The 19,247-nt window shown below is 48.9% G+C and overlaps 1 protein-coding gene across 2 annotated transcripts in view; it reads left to right on the top strand.

Annotated features, from left to right (window-relative positions):
• Positions 1-140: 140 nt before the first annotated feature.
• NFX1 (nuclear transcription factor, X-box binding 1) overlaps positions 141-19,247 on the top strand; it is an 80,768-nt gene continuing 61,661 nt past the window's right edge. For both annotated transcript variants that reach the window (XM_077310259.1, XM_077310260.1), the window contains exons 1-6: positions 141-291; positions 1,224-2,219; positions 4,794-4,955; positions 8,401-8,478; positions 9,529-9,634; positions 13,019-13,090. In XM_077310259.1, coding sequence (XP_077166374.1) covers positions 264-291; positions 1,224-2,219; positions 4,794-4,955; positions 8,401-8,478; positions 9,529-9,634; positions 13,019-13,090 — 1,442 coding nt within the window. In that variant the 5' untranslated portion in view covers positions 141-263. The remainder of the gene's footprint in view (positions 292-1,223; positions 2,220-4,793; positions 4,956-8,400; positions 8,479-9,528; positions 9,635-13,018; positions 13,091-19,247) is intronic.

Below are 19,247 nucleotides of genomic sequence, written 5' to 3' on the forward strand. Positions count from 1 at the left end.
GGGCCTGGGCCGGAGAGCCCGCCCTCCGGGGCGGCCATTTTCCCGGGCCCTGCTGGCGGGCGGGCGCGCGGCGCGCGGGGTCTCCAGCCCGGGCCGGGGGGTTGGCGCCAGGCGGAGAGGCGCTGCCCGCTGGGCCGCCAGGGGGCGGAGGCCCGAAGGGAGGGAGGGGAAGGGGCGGAGCCCCAGCAAGCACCGCCCACGCCCGCCCCACGGGGCCGCCTGCCGTAGCCCCGCCCTCCCTCGGCGGCGGCGGCGGCGGCGGGATGGCGGAGGCCGCGCGGCCCGGCTCAGGTAGGGGGGGGCAGAGGAGGGGGCCCGGGGGGAGGGGGAGGGGGAGGGGGAGGGAGCGCCCCCAGGCCCCTCTGGGGGGGGCCCTCCGTTTCCCGCGAGGTCCGGCTGCAGCCCCCGAGAGGGTCGCCCCCGTCATCGCCCCCCCATCGCCCCCCCGGCCGACCCCGCGGCGCCTGAGGAGGAGGAGGAGGAGGAGGAGGAGGAGGAGGAGGAGGAGGAGGCAGGCAGCGGCCCCGAGGTGGGGGTGGGGGAGAATGTGTGGAGCCCCCCCTCCCTCCCTCCCTCCCTCCCCCCCCCCTCCGCAGCGCTGCCCCTTCCTCTTAGAAGGGCTTCCAGGGGGGCTTTAAGGACTGGACATCTGGAGCCGCCACAAGCCCACCTGGGAGGGGCGGGGAACTAAGCAGACTCCCAGGATCACAGAGCTGGAAGGGCCCTCCGGGGTCATCCAGTCCAGCCCCCTGCCTCCAGGCAGGACACTCGCCCACTGTCCCCTGCCACCCCCTCGAGCCTCCACAGAATCAGCCTCTGCTGAAAAATCTCCCAAGATGGAGAACCCACCACCTCCCGAGGAAGCCTTTTATTATTATTATATTATATATATATTATTATTGTTAATAAAAGCTTTGCACCAACGAACATCCCATTTTGTCTAGTGGGACTTGCTTGGGGGAGGGGACGGGCCGTAGGACAGCAGCCCATCTTTGTGAACTGTGGGGAGGCTCATATTTCTTTTCTTTGCCAAGGCGACCCCTCATTGTAATTGTTAACCCCGGCATCTTGTCTTGCTCTTCATAATTTCCCCACCAAATTGTCTCATTCCCCCACCTCATGCTTGGAATCCTTTCCGGATGAGCCTGCGCCATTTGGACGTGGCATCCTCAGTGGATTCGGGACGTGCAGAATACCAAATCCCTGTTTCTTCATTCTTGTAGGTGCCTTAAATCCTGAGGCGACTGATTTCATTCCAAGGGAAAGGCAGACTTGCAGTCTGAACTGGAATAGTCGGTCCGGGTGGGAATTGGATCAGGATTCAAGCAGGAACAGAGTCCCACCACCTGTTCAACTAAGGCACAGTAGACATGATGGCTGCCCTGCAGATCAGCCTAACCTTTACAAATGTCCAGAGAACCAGCCTCGGTGTCCCCCGGAGTCTTCGCTGCTGGGCAGCACAGGCAAAACCAAAAGCCGCAACGTTCAAAGTCAGCGATGGCAGAGGTCAAGGAGCGAGAGAGCCCAGGGCAAAAATCAGGTCAAACAAACTCCTGCCGGTGGCTTTGACGATCCTGGGTGCTTAGACTCCAGGCTGAGACCAGGACGAAGAATGAATCCGAGGGAATACAGCGATTTCTCTTCAGATAGTGAAAAGGAAACGACAAATAACAGAGGAGCAAAGCCAAAGAAGACGTACTTGATGCATTCACGGGGAAGAGGATTGAAAGAAAAGGAGAAGCATCTCTCTGAACAGGATAAAAGAATACCACCCAAGTGGAAAGATGAAGCCTTTGAAAATATACCAGTGGTCGATCTGACTCAGTCCGACTCTTCTGAAGCATCCTTTGGAAAAGCAGCGTCAGATGCCTTTTCCGACACCAGCATTGTGCGGAGAAGGTATCCTTTTGCAAACAAATGTGTTAGGGAACCTGTGCGGAACAAAGAGACCAGCAAAAGGCAAGATATGTCTAGGAGCAAAAATGCAAAACACATCAAGAATGCATCTCTTCCACATCCCCCTAAAGGACGTATCAGTGAGAAGAGAAGAGAATCTGCACTGCCCGAAAGAGGAGCCAACTTTGTGAGTGTGCCACAGGCTCAGCCTTCCTGTGAAACAGCCGAACAAGGTGGAAGAATATCCCTCCTTCAAGAGGGGTCTAAAAGCAGGCGCTGGAAGAAGCAAAGTGATGCACCAAAGAGTAAGGAAACACATACAGGTACATTATTACGTTCTGAATCTTACTTTGAAAGCTGAAAACTCGGTTGGTCTGCTTTACGGCCTCTTCAAAAGGGCTACTACTGAGAATTGCTTTTTCACACAAAAAGTGCAAAACTAAGCCATCTTGATAAGTAGCTTTGTATGGATGGAGATGGTATAATTAAGCAAAGGGTTTTATGGCACTTGATATGGTTACATTTTGTAATGTTCAAATGCACATTTCTGATTGAAGGACCAAAAAAGCTGGCTTATTAAGCAATGCTTTAAACTCTCATTTTAAAAAATGCTTGAGTATGAACCTAGTTGCTTCCTTACCTAGGCCTGGATAGCCCTGGCTCTCCTGGTCATGGAAGCTAAGCCGATATGGCACCAATATGCAGACCTCACCCTGCTCTTCCTCCTGAAGGATGGCCGCCCTGACTCTCCCCCAGAAACATTAGGCACCTGCCTGGAAGCAGTGAGGAGGTAGCTCAAGCAGAGTCATCTGCAGCTCAGTCCTTCAGCGACTGCGCTTCCTGTCGCTGGGCAGGAAGGGTCCAAGTGAGGAAGTGCGTCTGCCCAACCTGGACAGTGCGCAGCTATTAATGGCTCACTCTGCCAGGAACCTGGTGCGATCTTGGATGCTTCCCTTTCCATGGAGGCCCAGGTCGCAAGAGTAGCACTGCTGGAGGATGGGCTGCATGTGGGACTTCCATGGTGTTCCTGTGAGGACCCTGGCAGATTCTGGATCAGTTGCAGTTTCCAGATCAAAGTTAATGGTAGGCCTGCGTGGAGTGAGTTGCAGAAGCCTAGCCTGGAGGTGACCATCACATGGGTCACTGTGGCTTGGAGTTCCGGGGCTAAGTTGGGCGCCAGCAGTTTGGCTTGGTGCAGGTGGTAGAAGGCTAGCTGTGCTACTCTTGTGACCTGGGCCTCCATGGAAAGGAAGCTTCCAAGATCATGCCCAGGTTCCTGGCGGAGTGAGCCGCTGATAGTTGCCCTCCGTCCAGGTTGGACAGACGTACTTCCTCCCTTGGACTTTTCCTGCCGAACCACAGGACCTCCGTCTTTGAAGGACTGAACTTCAGACAACTCTGCTTGAGCCAACTTTTTAAAAATAAAAATGTATTAATCAGCCATTGGCCATTTCAAACAAATTTAGTGTTATATACAAATAAGTTAAACTTAAGACATAAAATTGACAAGATCATGAGGAGTTTAAAAGTTGTCAATTGAGTTCCTACGTGGTAATAAAAGGTTACACAGATCAAAAGGGCACCATGATGATTAGGGTTTTAATCCTGATTGCAAAATTTGGACCTAATTTTCCTAGCAGCAAGAGCAAACAGTGCAATTCTATTGGTAACGTAGGCATCAATATCAGGCAATAGAAACAATAGTTTTTGAGAGGCCTGAGGTGATAGGGAGTATTCTTCTAATAAACTTGCCTCTTGGAAGCATAGCCACCTCATCACTGCTTCCAGGCAGGTGCCTAATGCTTCTGGGGGAGAATCAGGGTGGTCATCCATCAGGAGGAAGAGCTGGGTGTCATCCATAAATTGGTGACAACTCCGCCCGAATTTCCATACCAGTTGGGCAAGAGGGCGCATGAAGAATTTAAATAGGATTGGGAAGTCTGCTTCTTGCAGCATTCTGCATGTGAGTTGGTGGTGGCTTGAAGATCTCTCTCCTAGTGCTACCCTTTGTCCACAACCTTGGAGAAAAGAGAAGCATAGAAGGCTGTCCCCCGAATTTTGGCATCAGCAAGGCGATGAGCTAGAAGCTCATGGTCGACTGGGTTGGACGCTGGTGAAAGGTGTAGTAGTACACACAGCACAGACCCGCCTCGGTCCAACTGGCAACAGAGGTCATCCTCCAGGATGACCAAAGCTGTTTCTACCCCATGGCCTGGCTGGAAACCTGACTGGGATGGATCTACGACTGAAGCTTCTTCCAGGTATGCTGATATTTGGCTGCCTTGGGAGGTGATGCTTGATGGCATCAGGCAGCTCTCATTATCAGAAGTAGACAAGGTGCTGGGGATGGTGAGGGCTACTACTTGCCTCCTTGATCCCTGCCCGTCTGGCCTGCCCAAAGGGGGCAGCCAGTGGATAGGTGGGCAGCTCAGGGGTATTATTAATCTCTCCCTGGCAACTGGAGAGTTCCCTGAGCTGCTGAAGGGTGCAGTAGTTTGCCCTCTTCTTTAAAAACATTGCTGGATCCCCGAGACCCAACCAGTTACCACCTGGTCCCACCTGGTATTTCTGGGTAAGGTAGTTGAGGGGGCCAAGGCAGACAAGCTCCTGGCATTCTTGGATGAAACTTCGGCCCTCGATCCATATCAGTCTGGCTTCTGTCCTGGCCACGGGGTGGAGATGGCGTTGGTCACCCTGGTGGATGATCACTGGCGTCAGCTGCATCGGGGTGGGTTTTTATGAATTGATGTTACCTGTCCTCAGCCTTGTGGGAAGGGTGGGGTAGAAAAACAAAGTATTAAAGTGCTAAAGGAATTGTTGCCTTTGCTTCCACCTGAGTAGTCTCCTTTTATTCCCTGGATAATGTTTGTGTGCATATTCTGGCTTTTTAAAAATAGGGTCTCTAATAGAGCAGCTTACCTCAGAGAAGTACGAGTGCATGGTGTGTTGTGACGTGATCCGTGTCGTGGCCCATGTGTGGAGCTGCCAGAACTGCTACCATGTCTTCCACTTGAGCTGCATCAAGAAATGGGCACGGTCACCAGCAGCGCAGGCAGAAGGTCAGTACGGGCTCCAAGAAGGCCACCGTTTCAGGTCATTGGAAGGACCCCAGAGGGTGGACTCTAAGCTGTTGAGTCGTTAGATTCCCCAAGAGCCCGCTGAACGACCTCAACTACCGTGGCAGGAAACAAGGCTGAGTGGAAGGGTGTGGCGGCCGTTCTATTTGTTGGTTTGTTTGTGTGGATTTTTATACCGCCCACTTTTTACAGCTCTGGGCATTTTACATGGAAGACTGCATACATTTACATGGAACATTAGAACAATCTATAACATTATACACATTTCAATAGAACATCACTACACAATCTATCAAGCAATAATTTCGCAACACAACGTGAATAACAACAACACTGGGGAGATCAAATTGTTCAGTCATGGAAGGGCGTCTGAGGGGGGCCCAGCAGATGTTCCGAGTCGGCCGGCCTCAAGTGGATGCTGCACCCCGGGGGGCTGCCACCTGGTGGAGGGCATTCCTTGAAGGCTCAGCCACGTTTACAGTGAGGACAGGGGGTCCGTTAGACTTTGTGATGATGAAATGCTCCCTTTGCTATGAAAACCTGGATTCAGGGTTCAACTGCATTCCAGTAAACACTACGGTTGATGATAATAAGGCAGTGAAATTAAGGATCAACATCATGCCTGAAGATACCTGCACTCTCAAACTGCTTTCTTCCTGCATTGGCTATTCTAGGTCTTGGGTTAGGTATCTTGTTTTGAACACTACTAATTTCAGATGCAGAAGTTCCCTCCCTTTGCCTTCATTACTTGAAATGTCAGGAAAGCCTAATTTATCTGTTACTTGGAATAATTGATTTGAACAAGTAGATTGTACAGGAACTTGAGAGAGGCCTTGCTTTCTTAACCTCATTACATATGCTAACCTACATTCTTAACAAGACCTCAGAAAGGCCAAATGTCCTCTGCATATCTCTTTATGGCAATAATTGATTTGAACAAGTAGATTGTAATGTGAATATAACTAGTATGATGTAACGCAGCTTGGAATAGTATATATGTTTTTTTCAGGACTGTGGACAGATTACTTTCACTACACCCATGACCTATCTGAAGACATGTGCCTGCACACGAAAGCTCATAGACCTTGCATAAAACTGTGTTGGTCTTAAAGGTGCTCCTGGACCCTAAATTTGTTCTGCTGCTTCAGACCAACTCGGCTACCCACCTGAATCTAACATGTCCAAAATTCACTTGGGAGACTTTTAAGACTCTTTGAAGGCTCACTTGAGTTTTTGCACAGTTAAAGGTGTAATTGTGTCACATGAAAATGCCTGTCAAGCTCTTGGGTGCTCCCCCCCCCCCCATTCAGCCTCATCTCCTGTTGCCTCCCACTAAGTAGCTTTCTTGTGACAGAATTCCCCAATTGAAAGAAGAAAAAGGCACGGTCTCTGATTTGTGCAGTCTCAGCATGTGGCTGTATTTTCCCATTGCCCATGGTTGCTTCTGGATTAACAGCATACACACCCATGCTGACTTCCCCTTGGCATCAAAGGTTAGGGATTGGTGAGTCTGGTTGGAGAACAGGCAGTGTAAAAGCACAGCGACCAGAGGATGGAGAGCAGAGGTGGCAGGTGCAGCCGGGGCTTCTGCTTCCTCCAGGCAGAGATGGGCAGGAGATGCTCTGAGCCAGCCAGCTCATATGGCAGGGCGAGCAGCTGGGCCTCCGCATTGTCTATCAATATTTTCAGCTTCTTGGCCTCATTGTAGTAGTCACCAGGGAGATTTCCAGGCTGTAAAATCACAACAACAGTTGCTGATTTAATAATTGTTCTGCAGGCTGATCAGGTTGTTGAATGGGAGTGAGTGAATATGCAGCAGTGGGATGAATAAAGAATGTTCAGACTAACGGGAGAGGAATCCTTGGGAAGTCCTTGGGAAGACAGGGGAAGTTTCAGTGGACTGGAGGAGGGGAAATGTGGTCTCCATTTTTTAAAGGGGGGGGGGATGTCCCCAACAACTAATGTCCAGCCAGTTTCACATCGGTACCAGGAAGGGTTTTGGGATGCATCATGAAACAGGCAGTGTGTCAGCACTTAGAGGATAATGTGGTGCTTAATGAAGTCTGCCTGGTTCTCAAGGAAAGGAAATAGTGGATTCGGATTCATAGATCATAGATTACGGAATCCTAGAGTTGGAAGAGACCAATGCAGGCCATCTAGTCCCACCCCCTGCTCAGCCTGGAGCATCCAGGAGAAGGATCTGTCCAGCCGCTGCTTGAAGAGGGCCAGTGAGGGGGAGCTCCCCACCTCCTGAGGCAGCCCATCCCACTGCTGGACTACTCTGACTGTGCAGTTTCCCCCCTGATATCTAGCCGGTACCGTTCCACATGTAGTCTAAAGCCATTACTGTGGGTCCTCTCCTCAGCTGCCAAAAGGAACTGCTCCCTGCTCTTCACTAAGCGGCATCTTTTCAAAGACTTGAGGAGAGCCCTCCTGTCCCCTCCCAGCCTCCTCTTCTCCAGGCTTAACATTCCCAAGTCCCTTCTCAGCCTTTCCTCACAGGGCTTGGTCCCCAGGACCCGGGTCATCCTCGTTGCTCTCCTTTGCACCCTCTCCATTTTCTCCACGTCCTGAAGTGAGGCCTCTGGAACTGCTCAGAGTACTGTAGGTGCGGTCCGACCAGTGCAGTGTACAGAGGGACCATGAGATCTATGAAAGCCAGTTTGATGTAGTGGTTAAGAGTGTCAGCTTCTAATCTGGTGAGCTGGGTTTGATTCCCCGCTCCAACACATGCAGCCAGCTGGGTGACCTTGGGCTCGCCACGGCATTCCTATAGCCGTTCAGTAATATTGGGCCTCTCAGCCTCACCCACCTCACAGGGTGTCTGTTGTGGGGAGAGGAAAGGGAAGGGGATTACAAGCTACTTTGAGACTCCTAGTAGAGGAAAGCGGCATATAAAACCCAGCTCTTCTTCATTTTCATTTCTGATGTGATGCCTCCATCACATCCACAAGGTGGCCCATTTTTTACTGCCGCATCCCACCGTGTGCTCGTATTTAGCCGACAGTGCACAAGGTCTTGTTTGTGCCTGCTGCTGCCCAGAAGTGCATCTCCCATCCAGTAGGCATTCCCTCCACCTTCTCACCCAGATCATTGATAAAATGTTAAAAAGTCTTGGACCAGCACCACCAAGCCCTGGGGCACCCCACTTGTTGAAACACCCTTGACAGCTGCTTGACATCATTAACAAAAGCCTTGCAGCGTCTCCCAGAGAACACTCTTATTTGAAACTGTGATAGTTGACTATCATTTGTGTGAATGCCTCTAGGACAGTTTTATGCAGAAGTGAATTACTCAGTGGTACAGGAGATCCCCCCCCCTCCCATGTATGCCCGTGGAAGTCTTTGAAAGTGTTTGAAACAAGAGCCGCGTGGATCCAGAGATGCAATTCTGGTCTTTGTTAAGAATCTGTTGTTTCCTTTGCCAGACGGCAGCAGTGGTTGGCGTTGCCCAGCTTGTCAGAACGTTTCCTCACGGGTTCCTGTTGCTTACACCTGCTTCTGCGGTGAGTGTTTTCCCCCTGAGGACGGCCTGGTGTGCTTAATGAAGACTTAACAAGGGCTTGACACTTGTATCATTTTACCCAATGTTCCTTAGCCACACCAATAGCATCTGTCCTGTGTCACATTATGAACTTTTAACCTTGTTATATTCCACAGTTTTTTAATGTTTGTCAGCTGTAATTTTTTTACTGTGGTTATTCTGTCGTTTTGTTACTTTTTTCCTGTTTAGTTTTATGTTGTGAATAGACGTTTCTTTCCTCATTGCATTGGCAAAGATCCCATAGAATCATTAGAACATCACTGGAGCCCTTGTAGAAAACTTCTCAGTTACCTTGGACTCTTGCATTCTTCTTTCTTTTCCAGCTAGGCTTGCAGGCCTATCACGGCTGGGTTTGAAGGCAGGAAACAATCCTACTTCCCTTCCCTGGCAAAGATTTTTACGTCTTGTGCCTGTGCCACGTGGTGTGAAGGCTGCCGTCTTGGCTACCGCTGTACCATTTCCCGTCACTATGGAAACACTCAGCTGCATCTTTTAGTTCCAGCTTGGATGACACAGGTTGAGAGTTATAATGAGATACGAATAATTTAAATAACAGTTATCGATGCAGCTGAATATCTGTAGTGGAGAGCGGTTGGAATTGAATATGGTTCCCATCTAGATCTTAAAGCCAATACAATGCTTGACTAGAAAATGGCAGCAAGAGAACAAAAAAGAGATTGCTGTTCAATATTCCTTAAAAACAAATGATGTTTACTTGTGGCAGCTATATATTGACATCTAATGTATTAAAATGTTGGTCACATGAATACCCAAAGTACGTGGGTGGATATTTGGGCCATTCTCTAACTTGAAGGCCACGCCCTTCTTCCAGCCACAAGGTGGCTAATAACCAAACTGTTATCCTGCTAATCTGTTGCAAAATTATTTCTTAAAGTCTGATTATTTTACAGGAAGAAAAACATTTGGAATCTGTGAGTTTTAACTCTGTTTAATAGTTTTGTTTTATTTTCATATAATAATGTACATTTGGGATATTTGCTTCCTTTTATAGGTCGTGTTAAAAACCCTGAGTGGAACAGAAATGAGATTCCACACAGTTGTGGAGAACTCTGTAGAAAAAGACGATCTACTCAAGATTGCCCTCATTTATGTAACATGTAAGTATGTGTATAAAAATGCATGGGGGACTAGATGATGTGCCTCAACGCCTGGGAAAACAAGCCTGTCAGCTGGCTAGGTGGCGTTTGGCCTGTCCGTTTCTCTCCCCTCTCCTGCCTCTAAGGGCGGTGAGGGTAAAATGGAGGAGAGGAGAGCTACTGTGCAAACACGTCTGGGCCCCACTGAGGAGCAAATACATTATAAATATCTAAAGGGCTGAAAAAAATGTTTGAAAACATTTTATAAAAAGAACATAAGCAGTGCCGGTAAAGATGTGACCAGTGAATGCGACCTTGGCTGGGCTGCCCTGCCAGACGGCACCTGCACGGCTGGGTGGTTGGCAGGTTGGGAGCCGGGAGAGACAGAGTTCACAGGAGCCTGGGGGGGAGGGGGGGGGAGCAAAGTCAACCTCAGCCAAAGTTGAAACCAGATTGAGCGGGACAAAGGCAAAACACGGACTGGAATCAGGAGTGGAATTGAAGCCAAGCCAAAGTGTTGAAGAGTCAGAGTATGAGTAGTACATTGTCAACCTCCTTCCTCACCCCTCCTGTAGCAAGGGAGGGGGGTGGGGGTGGGGGTTTCCGCCATGTTGGAATCTTTTTTTGTCTTTTTAATGGGATTTTCATGGGGTTTTTTAAAGACTTTGTAACTCGCCACGAGCCGATTCAGAAGTGGCGGGGAATAAATAACAACAACAACAACAACATGGTCGAAAGAGAAGCTAGGAGTCGAAGAGCCAGAGCAGAGATGGCAGACAAACTAGAGTCAAAGAGCCAGAAATCGCAGGAACAGAGCCAGCCAGCCAGTCAGTCAGTAGGTTTATTCAGTCAATTGACCCATTTAAATAATGCATCAATACAAACTGCAATCAATGATAAAAATTAATTGATGTGTGTAGTAAAAATACAAAAGTATTGCTACATAAAAATATTAAGATAATAAAACAGTGTTAAAAACAATGTATTGATGGGAACAAATAATATGTTATGGTAGGTAGGGGGAAGGGTTATGACATGTAAAGAGGAAGGGGGAAGAAACCTCAAGGAAGATACCTGCAGGGACAAGGAATCAATACATCCTCTACAGCAGTCCATTAGCCCAAGTGATAAGATGGCCTATGCATTACCTATCCATTACTCTCGTTCAGACATTCTTTCCGATCTAATTCTAGTAGAGATGTAAGGGAATTTTGCTACCATGTTAGAAGAAGAAGAAGAAGAAGAAGAAGAGTTGGTTCTTACATGCCGCTTTTCCCTATCCGAAGGAGGCTCAAAGCGGCTTACAGTCGCCTTCCCATTCCTCTCCCCACAACAGACACCCTGTGGGGTGGGTGAGGCTGAGAGAGCCCTGATATCTCTGCTTGGTCAGAACAGCTCTATCAGTGCCGTGGCGAGCCCAAGGTCACCCAGCTGGCTGCACGTGGGGGAGTGCAGAATCGAACCTGGCATGCCAGATTAGAAGTCCGCACTCCTAACCACGACACCAAACTGGCTCTCCTACACCAAACTGGTTAGAAATGAGTGGGTCTTTATCCCTTAGCAAGAATTTAACTAGAATGTCACTATTATGTGACGGTAGAGATGAATGTCGAGTGTAGTGGGATAGTAAAGGTAGGATTAGATATTTTCGGATGGTTTCATAAAAAGCACAATATTGTGAGGTATGTGAAATTGTCTCAGGCCGGGCGTTATCACAGGGGCATAAACTTAGCTCCAGCGGACGACTGAGAAACCTGCCCTCGAGGGAGGCTGAGGGGAATGAGTGCTCTTGAGAAGGCCCAACGGTATTTTACTATTGAGATGTTTGTGAGATATGGAGCTGGAGCAGGAACAGAGCTTTTCTGTGGCAAAACAGGAGTCTTAGGAGACAGGCAGGGTAATGCATGCATTGACCCCATGAAGGTTCTTGTCTCAAGGCCCATCCTGATATACGCCCAGACCAGGTGGGGCAGCCTCCAACCATCGTCAGAGGAAGCTGGTCCAACAGGGCCCATCTACGCTGACAGTACACTAGCCAAGCGTGCTGTTTGTCTGACAGCTGTCAGCTTAGATTGCCTCCTCTGACGCTGCCGTTCAGGGCTTGTAGGAGCCTTGGCCTGAGGCCATCGGTGCTGCTCCTCCAGTGATTCTTCCATACTGGTGGCTGTTTTATCCTCCTGGCTGGGGTCAGGCTGCTCATCATCGGTCTGACCTGAAGCCACATCTCCCAGTGGCACCAGGAGCGGGTCAGGTGCATCCTCTGGACTGGCGCTCTCTGGCAGTACCAACTCTGAAGGGACAGTCAGAGCGGGCATGACATTAACTTTGCATAATATTAAAGAGGAATTTCAGCTCCAGAAAGGAAGGCCTGGAGTGAGAGGTATGCATGGACCACTGGATTCTCTGTTTTGCATCTGCATGAGGTTCAGGGTGTTGGTTCCCCTAAATGACCACTCCCTGACAGTAATTATTTTTGCTCCCTTAAATTGCATAGTTAACTCTAATTTCAGAGAAGGTCAGAGTGTTTCCTGGCTGAATGCCAGCAGCTTTTCGCAGTCCCTGGGCTACAGAGCTGTTTGGCAAGAATTGTTTGAAATCAGAATGGCCACTGCATTTCACTGTGTCTCCCTCTCCACATGTGTCATTAATGGTTCTTCACTCCAGGGCAGCTCAAGGCATTTTAAGCCCCAGGGGCCCTTGCCTTTGTTTCCCCATCGTGAGGTGGGGCCTCTGCAGTGTCCCTTGGGTCCAAGGCAGGTGGCCCAGGTACATGGGGCTCCTGTTGTCAGGTGGGCACCAAAGCCAGTGCCTCCACAGCCTGTCATGGCTGAGTGTGGTGGGAATCCATGTTTTTTCTGGCCACCTATGAAGCTTGTCCCCTCCAAACTGCCTTGGAGCCCAGGTGTGAGGGACACACTGTCTCCTGTCTCCCACCAAGCCCATTTCTGTCCAGACCTGCCTCACCGTGCTAGAGCACCATGGGCAGAATTGGGTGTCAAGTGCCACTTGTGGGATAAAATGGGCAGTTGTTGGTTAGATGGTTAGAAGTTTGAGAATGTTTTTGCATGTGTGTGTTTGTCTTCTTGCAAAGAGCCGGGTCATGGAGGTGGGGAGAGTTTTTCTAAAGAGGTTGCATTCTTTTAGTTGGCACTGCAGCCCAGGCTGGGGTGGCAGCTGGTGTTTGTAGGGGCCAGGATTGAATGGCCACCCAGTTCCCTGTGCTGCGGGACTGGAGAGGGGACTGGCTCTCATTGTAACTGAGAATCAAGCTTCTGTTTCTGTTCAGAAATGCTAATATAGCGGTCACTCTGTCACATTCAGGCTAGCATTTAAGAATATCTGGATTACGATTATTGCTGATACGTTTTGTGAATAAGGTGGAACTAAAATCTTTTATTTTTTAAGTCTCTGTCATCCAGGACCTTGCCCATCATGCCCTGCTTTTATGACCAAAAAATGTGAATGTGAACGCACAAGGTGAGATCTCTCTTTTTTTTTGGGGGGGGGGGGGGTAAGAACTTATCATTGTTCACAAAATAGTGATTTTGAGGTGTGATTGTTGTGTCTGTGATGGTCCTGCGGGGCTTCAGTGTCTGAGCAGAGAAACCCGGCTTCATGCAGAAGTCAGACCTGGTGTCAGCCATGGCAACCCTGCGACTCTCCCAGTTTGTAGCCTCCCCAACACACCAACACACCAAACAAGCCACACCCTTTGTTTGTTTGTTTGTTTGTTTATTGTATTTATATGCCACCCTCCCCTGAGGCTCTTTGCGGCAGGGGTACACATTGGTCTGGTCCAATCCACAAGAGTGCCCGTGAGGAGGCCATTCTTCAAACGGTATCCCACTCCCTCCCCCAAAAGGTCAGGTGAATTCTGGAAGGCTCTGTGGGATTCCGGGCCCTTTGGCCGCTTGGTCAATGAGCGAGTGGAAGAACAGCGGCCTTTCTGAAGCCATCAGCGAGATGCTGCCCATGCACTAGCCTGCCCTGAGCCAGCTCTGCGGCATGCAGGCAGCGAGATGGGGAGTTCGGTGGAAAACTCCTGGTGAAGCTTCAAGAACGTCTTGTAAACCACCACGAGTGCTTGTGAGACGGCAGTAAAGGTCACAGAAAGAGATTATTCTGCGGATTCTGCTGCCTCCACCACAGTTATTTAAAAAGAGGATCTAGTTGTTGCCCTTCATAGTTACTGGATTGTCCAACATTTTACAATTGGATAGTAGCTGCAAGGTTTTTGCAGCACTCTGCCATGACCTTTCCCCCCATCTTGATGTAGCAAATGAACTAGGAGCCCCTTGACCGTTCCAGGGTCCTGTTTTGGGCCACTTGTGTCTGCTCTCCTTGGCTGATGTGGACAGGATTCTGGCAGCTGTTTGACTGACCACCTATCCCCTTAACCCCTGTCCCTCATTGCTGGTAAAGTGAGTCCCTCACTGCCAGAGCATTCAGCAGTACCTGCCTTTAGGGACCTTCCTGGAGAGATTAAAGAAGGCTGTGGTTAGGCCGCTTTTGAAAAACTGGATCCATCCGACCCAGCAAACTACCACTGAGTTTCGCGTTTGCAGTTTTTGGGTATGGTGGCTTAGTGAGCCGTCGTGGAACAGGTACAGAGTTTCCTGGAAGAAACATTGGCTCTTGCTCTTTGCAGTCTGGTTGCTGACTTAGCCGTGAGCAGGTGACAGCTCTAGCTGCCCCAACATACCGTCTCCAGAGAGAACTTGATCTAGGTGGGTCAGTGCTTGATCTAACAGCATTGTTTGACACTGTTGATCATGGGATACTTGCTTAACACCTATCCAGTATGGGGATACAAGGGGCAGCCTTTAAATGGCTGCAGTCTTTTCTCTGGGGGGGAGACCAGAGGCTGAGAACCTCCCAGCAGCATGCCCTGGTATGTGTGATCCCTCAGGGAGCTATTCTTTCCCTAATGTTATTTAATATCTACAGGCGCCCCTCCGTCCACCTACTCTGGAGTTTCAAGCTGGGATGCTGTCACTGTGCTGATGACACCCAGCTGTCTTTGTGGATGGACAGCCATCTGTCTACACCACCAGATTTATGTTTGGAGGCTGTAGCAGACTGCTGAAGTTAAATCCAGCTAAGGCAGAGGTCCTCTGGCTGGGTTTGCATGTCCCCAGTGAGTCAGTGCAACTCCTGGCTCGAGATTTAGTCCAATTGACAACTTTAGCCTTTTCCACATAATATATTTCTGGTAAGGCCTTGGAGGAGGACCATGTCTCATGGCTTACGTGGCACTCAGTGCTTAAAACCCACTCAGGGTGGCTGTCGCACCCCTAAGTGCCTCCTCCTCCTCCAACCAGCTTGCCTGTCTCTCCAGGGGCCAGCCAAACGCCTCCCATCCCCACCCCTGACCACCCCCTCCTCCTTCCAGTTCCCTCTGAGGCTTGGAGGCTGCAGATCCCTGCCACGTGAGAGCTGCCCCTGCTGGTGAGTTCCATAACGGCTGCCTGCAGCCTTTCCAGGTCCTGGGGGGAGGGAGAGGCTGTCTGCAGAGTTCTTCCCCTCCACCCCCCTAATCTAGCGCCTGTTGGGTTCCTGAATGCAACGGGCTTGGCCCCTAGTCAGGGTATGATTCTTGACTTCTCCTTATCCGTGGAAGTTCAGGTCACAAATGTTGCCTGCCATGGTTTGTACCATCTTCAGGTACAGCAACCAGCACTTTACCAGTTGACCTCCAACCTAGCCACTGTAATCAACTCTAGATGAGACGTCTGCCACCTGCTGTATACAGGGCTGCCGTTGAGGCTGCTTCAGAAGTGTCAACTGGTCCAGAATGCGGGGACCTCATGGAGAGCACATATTCGGCCAGATTGAAGACTGAATGAGGTTCAGGGTGTTGGTTCCCCTAAATGATCGGGGATTGTTGGATTTTAATTTTAAAATTAGGATTTTATATACAATTTTACTATATTGTGTTAAATTTATTACAGCTGGCCTTCAGTGGAGAAAAGGCACAGCCCCTGGAGGTGATTTTTAACTATTAAACTGTAATGATGAGGCGCTACTTGCCTTTTCTCTTATAATTCCAATCCTGAGCTGGCTAATTAGGGAAGGAACTGAAGATCTATCCTAAAATATTATTAGGTAGGACTTTAAAATATTTCCTGAACTACTCTTGTTTATTATTATTATTAGATTTATAGCCCGCCACTCCCTTGCGGCTCGTGGCGGGTAGTGCCTATTCAGAGGGGGAATCCTAATTGGGCAGGCCAAGAAGAACCAAAGAGTACCCCCCAGGCCACAACAGCAGCAGCAAACCAGAGCACAACAGCAGGCCACCCACCCAGGGGACCACAGTCCCCAGAGTGGGCAACCCTCAACAACAGCAGCACCCCAGAACCAGGCACGGCAAGCAGTGCCCCCCCCCCAGCCCAGCAACAACAGCGGAAACAACAGCAGCAGCAGGGCAGTGGGCTACCCCCACCGCCAAAACAGCACTGGAAGAACTGGAAGAATCCACGGGAAAAAGCAACAGCACCCCAAGTAAAAGGCCAAGGAGTGCTTTCCCTCAGTCAGAAAAAAAGATGAAGTAAACACAAGGAGAAAGAAACAGTGAACCCCAAAGCACCCCCAGACTCCACCCCACCCCCAGAAACCGAAAGAACAATTTGATTTGAAAATAAGAACTGAAGTCAAATAAAGTGTGATTAAGAAGAAGAACAGTGAGAAGCGAAGAGGAATCCCTCAGGCCGACTTCTCCAGGGATGCAGATCCTGCAGCAGCCGCAGCCAGCCAGGCCCAGCACACTCTCTGGGGGTCAGACTCAAAGGCTCTCCTCTCCCAGAGCAGCACAAGCCAGGAGGCGGCAGCAGCTTGCCACAGAAGCAGGTAAGAAGACCGCCTAGCCTTATATACTCTCTTGGCCAAGCACAGAAGATGTACAAAAAGGAAAAACCTCCTATGATTGGCCAGGAAAGGTTCCCCCCCTCATACCTGCCCTCCCTATAGGCTAACTTCCCCCCTCCCCCTCCCACCTACCTTTGCCTTCCTTTGCAACAAGCAAGCTTTGCAAGCTGCAAGACCTCAGCATTGCAATGCATTTGCAGATGCAAAATGCATTGCAATGATTGGCTGGCTTCCTACAGGGAGCCCAGCCATTGGCCTCCCCCCCTCCCCTTTACCGTGGAGGAGCCTGGACAAATGGCAGGAAAGACAGCGGGAAGGAACGCCAAGGTACAGCTGTCTGTGTTTCCCTTCCTATCTGTCCCTTTAAATGTTAAATGGCCGCAAGCCAAAGCAGAGAGCTGCTTCGACTCTGTCTTGTAAAGGGACCGTATGCAGTCAGTTTGTCTCCGAAGCAGCCCTGCTTTGGAGATGCCTAGGAAGTGCTTCCCACATTCATCTGTTTACCTCCTTCATAGCCCGCCTTTGTTGTGGCACAAGGCAGGCCGCACTATAAAAACAGTGCAAAAAGACACAGTTGGCTGCCTGGGATCCTAGACAGGGAATGTTCTTTTTCTCTTCATTATGTCTCATGCAAATTGGCCTTCTGATACAGAGCAGCAAAACTCTATGGGAAAAAATGCAGTTGTAGTATTTTTTTTTCTCTTACAAAGACTCAGGAAGCAAAACTCTGCATGGATGGTAGATTAAATATTACTGTTAATGGACTAATATACAGTAATTTCAGGGTATAGGATCACACTCCATGACATGGAACTATCTCTATCCCCCACAGCATTCAGCTTTTGAATTTCTTCTTAGACATGTTCTAGGGTTTTAAAGGTTGAACCTGATCCGGACCTGAATCTGGAGCCATTGAGTTTGGGAGAGCACAGGCTCCATTGGGTCCCAGTCAGGAGTTGAGCAGCTGCATTCTGGACCAGTTGGAGCTCACAAAGCAGCTGAGTAAAACAAGTTACAGTATTCCAGTCTGGAGATGAGTGTTGCGTGGATCACAGTGGCAAGGCTGGATGCTGACAGATATGTGCTTGGCGGAGAGAGAATACCTGGAGAACAATATTTGTGATCTGGAGCTCCATAGACTGAGAGGCATCCAGAATCATACTCAAGACCTTGACCATGGTTGAAGATGTCAAAGTGACCTCATCAAGAGTGGGAAGTTGTATCACTTGCCCTGTGGCATGGCAGCCCAGGACCTCCGTCTTAGCTAGATTCAACTTTGGCTAACTCTGCTTGAGCCAGTCCACCACATCCTCCAAACATCTGATCAGAGAATCTGAGAGGACAGACAGATGGCTGTGAATCAGCAGAAATAGCTGCATGAACTCTGCACTTCTCTGTATTGAATTGCATCTTGTTCCCACTAGCCTACTTTTCCAGTGTTTTTAGATCTCATTGAATTCCATCGCTTATCTTCTGATGTGTTGGCTGCTCCCCCCCAATTTTGTATCATCTGCAAATTTAATGACACCCTCCACCTCCCTCATCCAGATCATTGATAAAAAATACTGGTCCCAGTACTTTATCCTTTGGCACCTCACTGCTCACCTCCCTCCGATCTGAGGAAATACCATTGGCATCCACTATTTGGGTGCAGCTTTAAAACCAGCTCAGCTATCAGAACATCATGGGGAACCTCATCAAAAGCCTTACTGAAACTTAGTTAAACAACATCCACTGATATCCCACCATCTAAACCTTTCTCATTGCCCTGTCTCCCCTGCTGTTTGGGTAAATCAATTTTCTAGGATTTTTAAATCCCATTCTCTTCAGTCTTCTTGTAACCACCCAGTCCACCATTCCAACTTACCCCTGTAGTCTCCTGTGGAACCCGAGGAGGCTAAAAAACTAATTACTATATTAAAAATCCACAAAGCTCCAGGTCCTGATGGCATTCCAATTGAGCTTTTAATACAAATGTAGACTGGTGGGCCCCTCTCCTAGTGAATCTGTTCACTCAGATAAATTACTCTGGCCAGTTACCAGGATCCTGGTTAAATGCCATTATCTGGCCAATCTATAAAAAGGTAAGATAGATTGTCCATCAAACTATTGCCCCATCAGTTTACTTTCTGTTTTTTGGGTCAAATCTATGCCAAATTGCTGGCTTTAAAACTTTCCACCTGGGTTTCCTCTAATAAAATCATTGATTCCGAACAAGTTGGATTTAAAAAAGGCAACTCCACTTTAGATCATTGTGCTGCATTGTCATTTCTTAGTGAGAAGTATTCCCGACCAAGGGGTGGAAAATTGTTTGTGGCATTCATAGATCTAAAGATGGCCTTTGCAGAACTCGAGATCGATCCTCGTCTTTTATTTCTCTTAAGAAATTTGTATTTACCTAATACCTATCAGATCAAACTAACTTCTGGCAACTTAACGGAGAAAATCTCCATCAATATTGGGGTTAAACAAGGGTGCATTTGAGCTCCCCAATTGTTTAATCTATTTTTGCACAATCTCCCCAGTTTTCTGCTGGCCATCCCCACCAACCCTCTTACTTTTATTTGCTGATGACACTATCATTGTCCAGATCATATGTAGGACTCCAATGGTACCTGCGTGGCTCTTTGGTCTATTGCCACAACAATCAATTGGTATAAAATTCGAGAAAACTAAAATCTTAGTTTTTGCAAAAACCCGCTGTAAATATTCATGCACTTCTCTAACAATAAATGGGAAAATCATCAGAAACAGATAGCCAAGACCA

The sequence above is a fragment of the Paroedura picta genome, chromosome 14, assembly GCF_049243985.1.
Source record: "Paroedura picta isolate Pp20150507F chromosome 14, Ppicta_v3.0, whole genome shotgun sequence".
Classification (NCBI taxonomy): Eukaryota; Metazoa; Chordata; class Lepidosauria; order Squamata; family Gekkonidae; genus Paroedura; species Paroedura picta.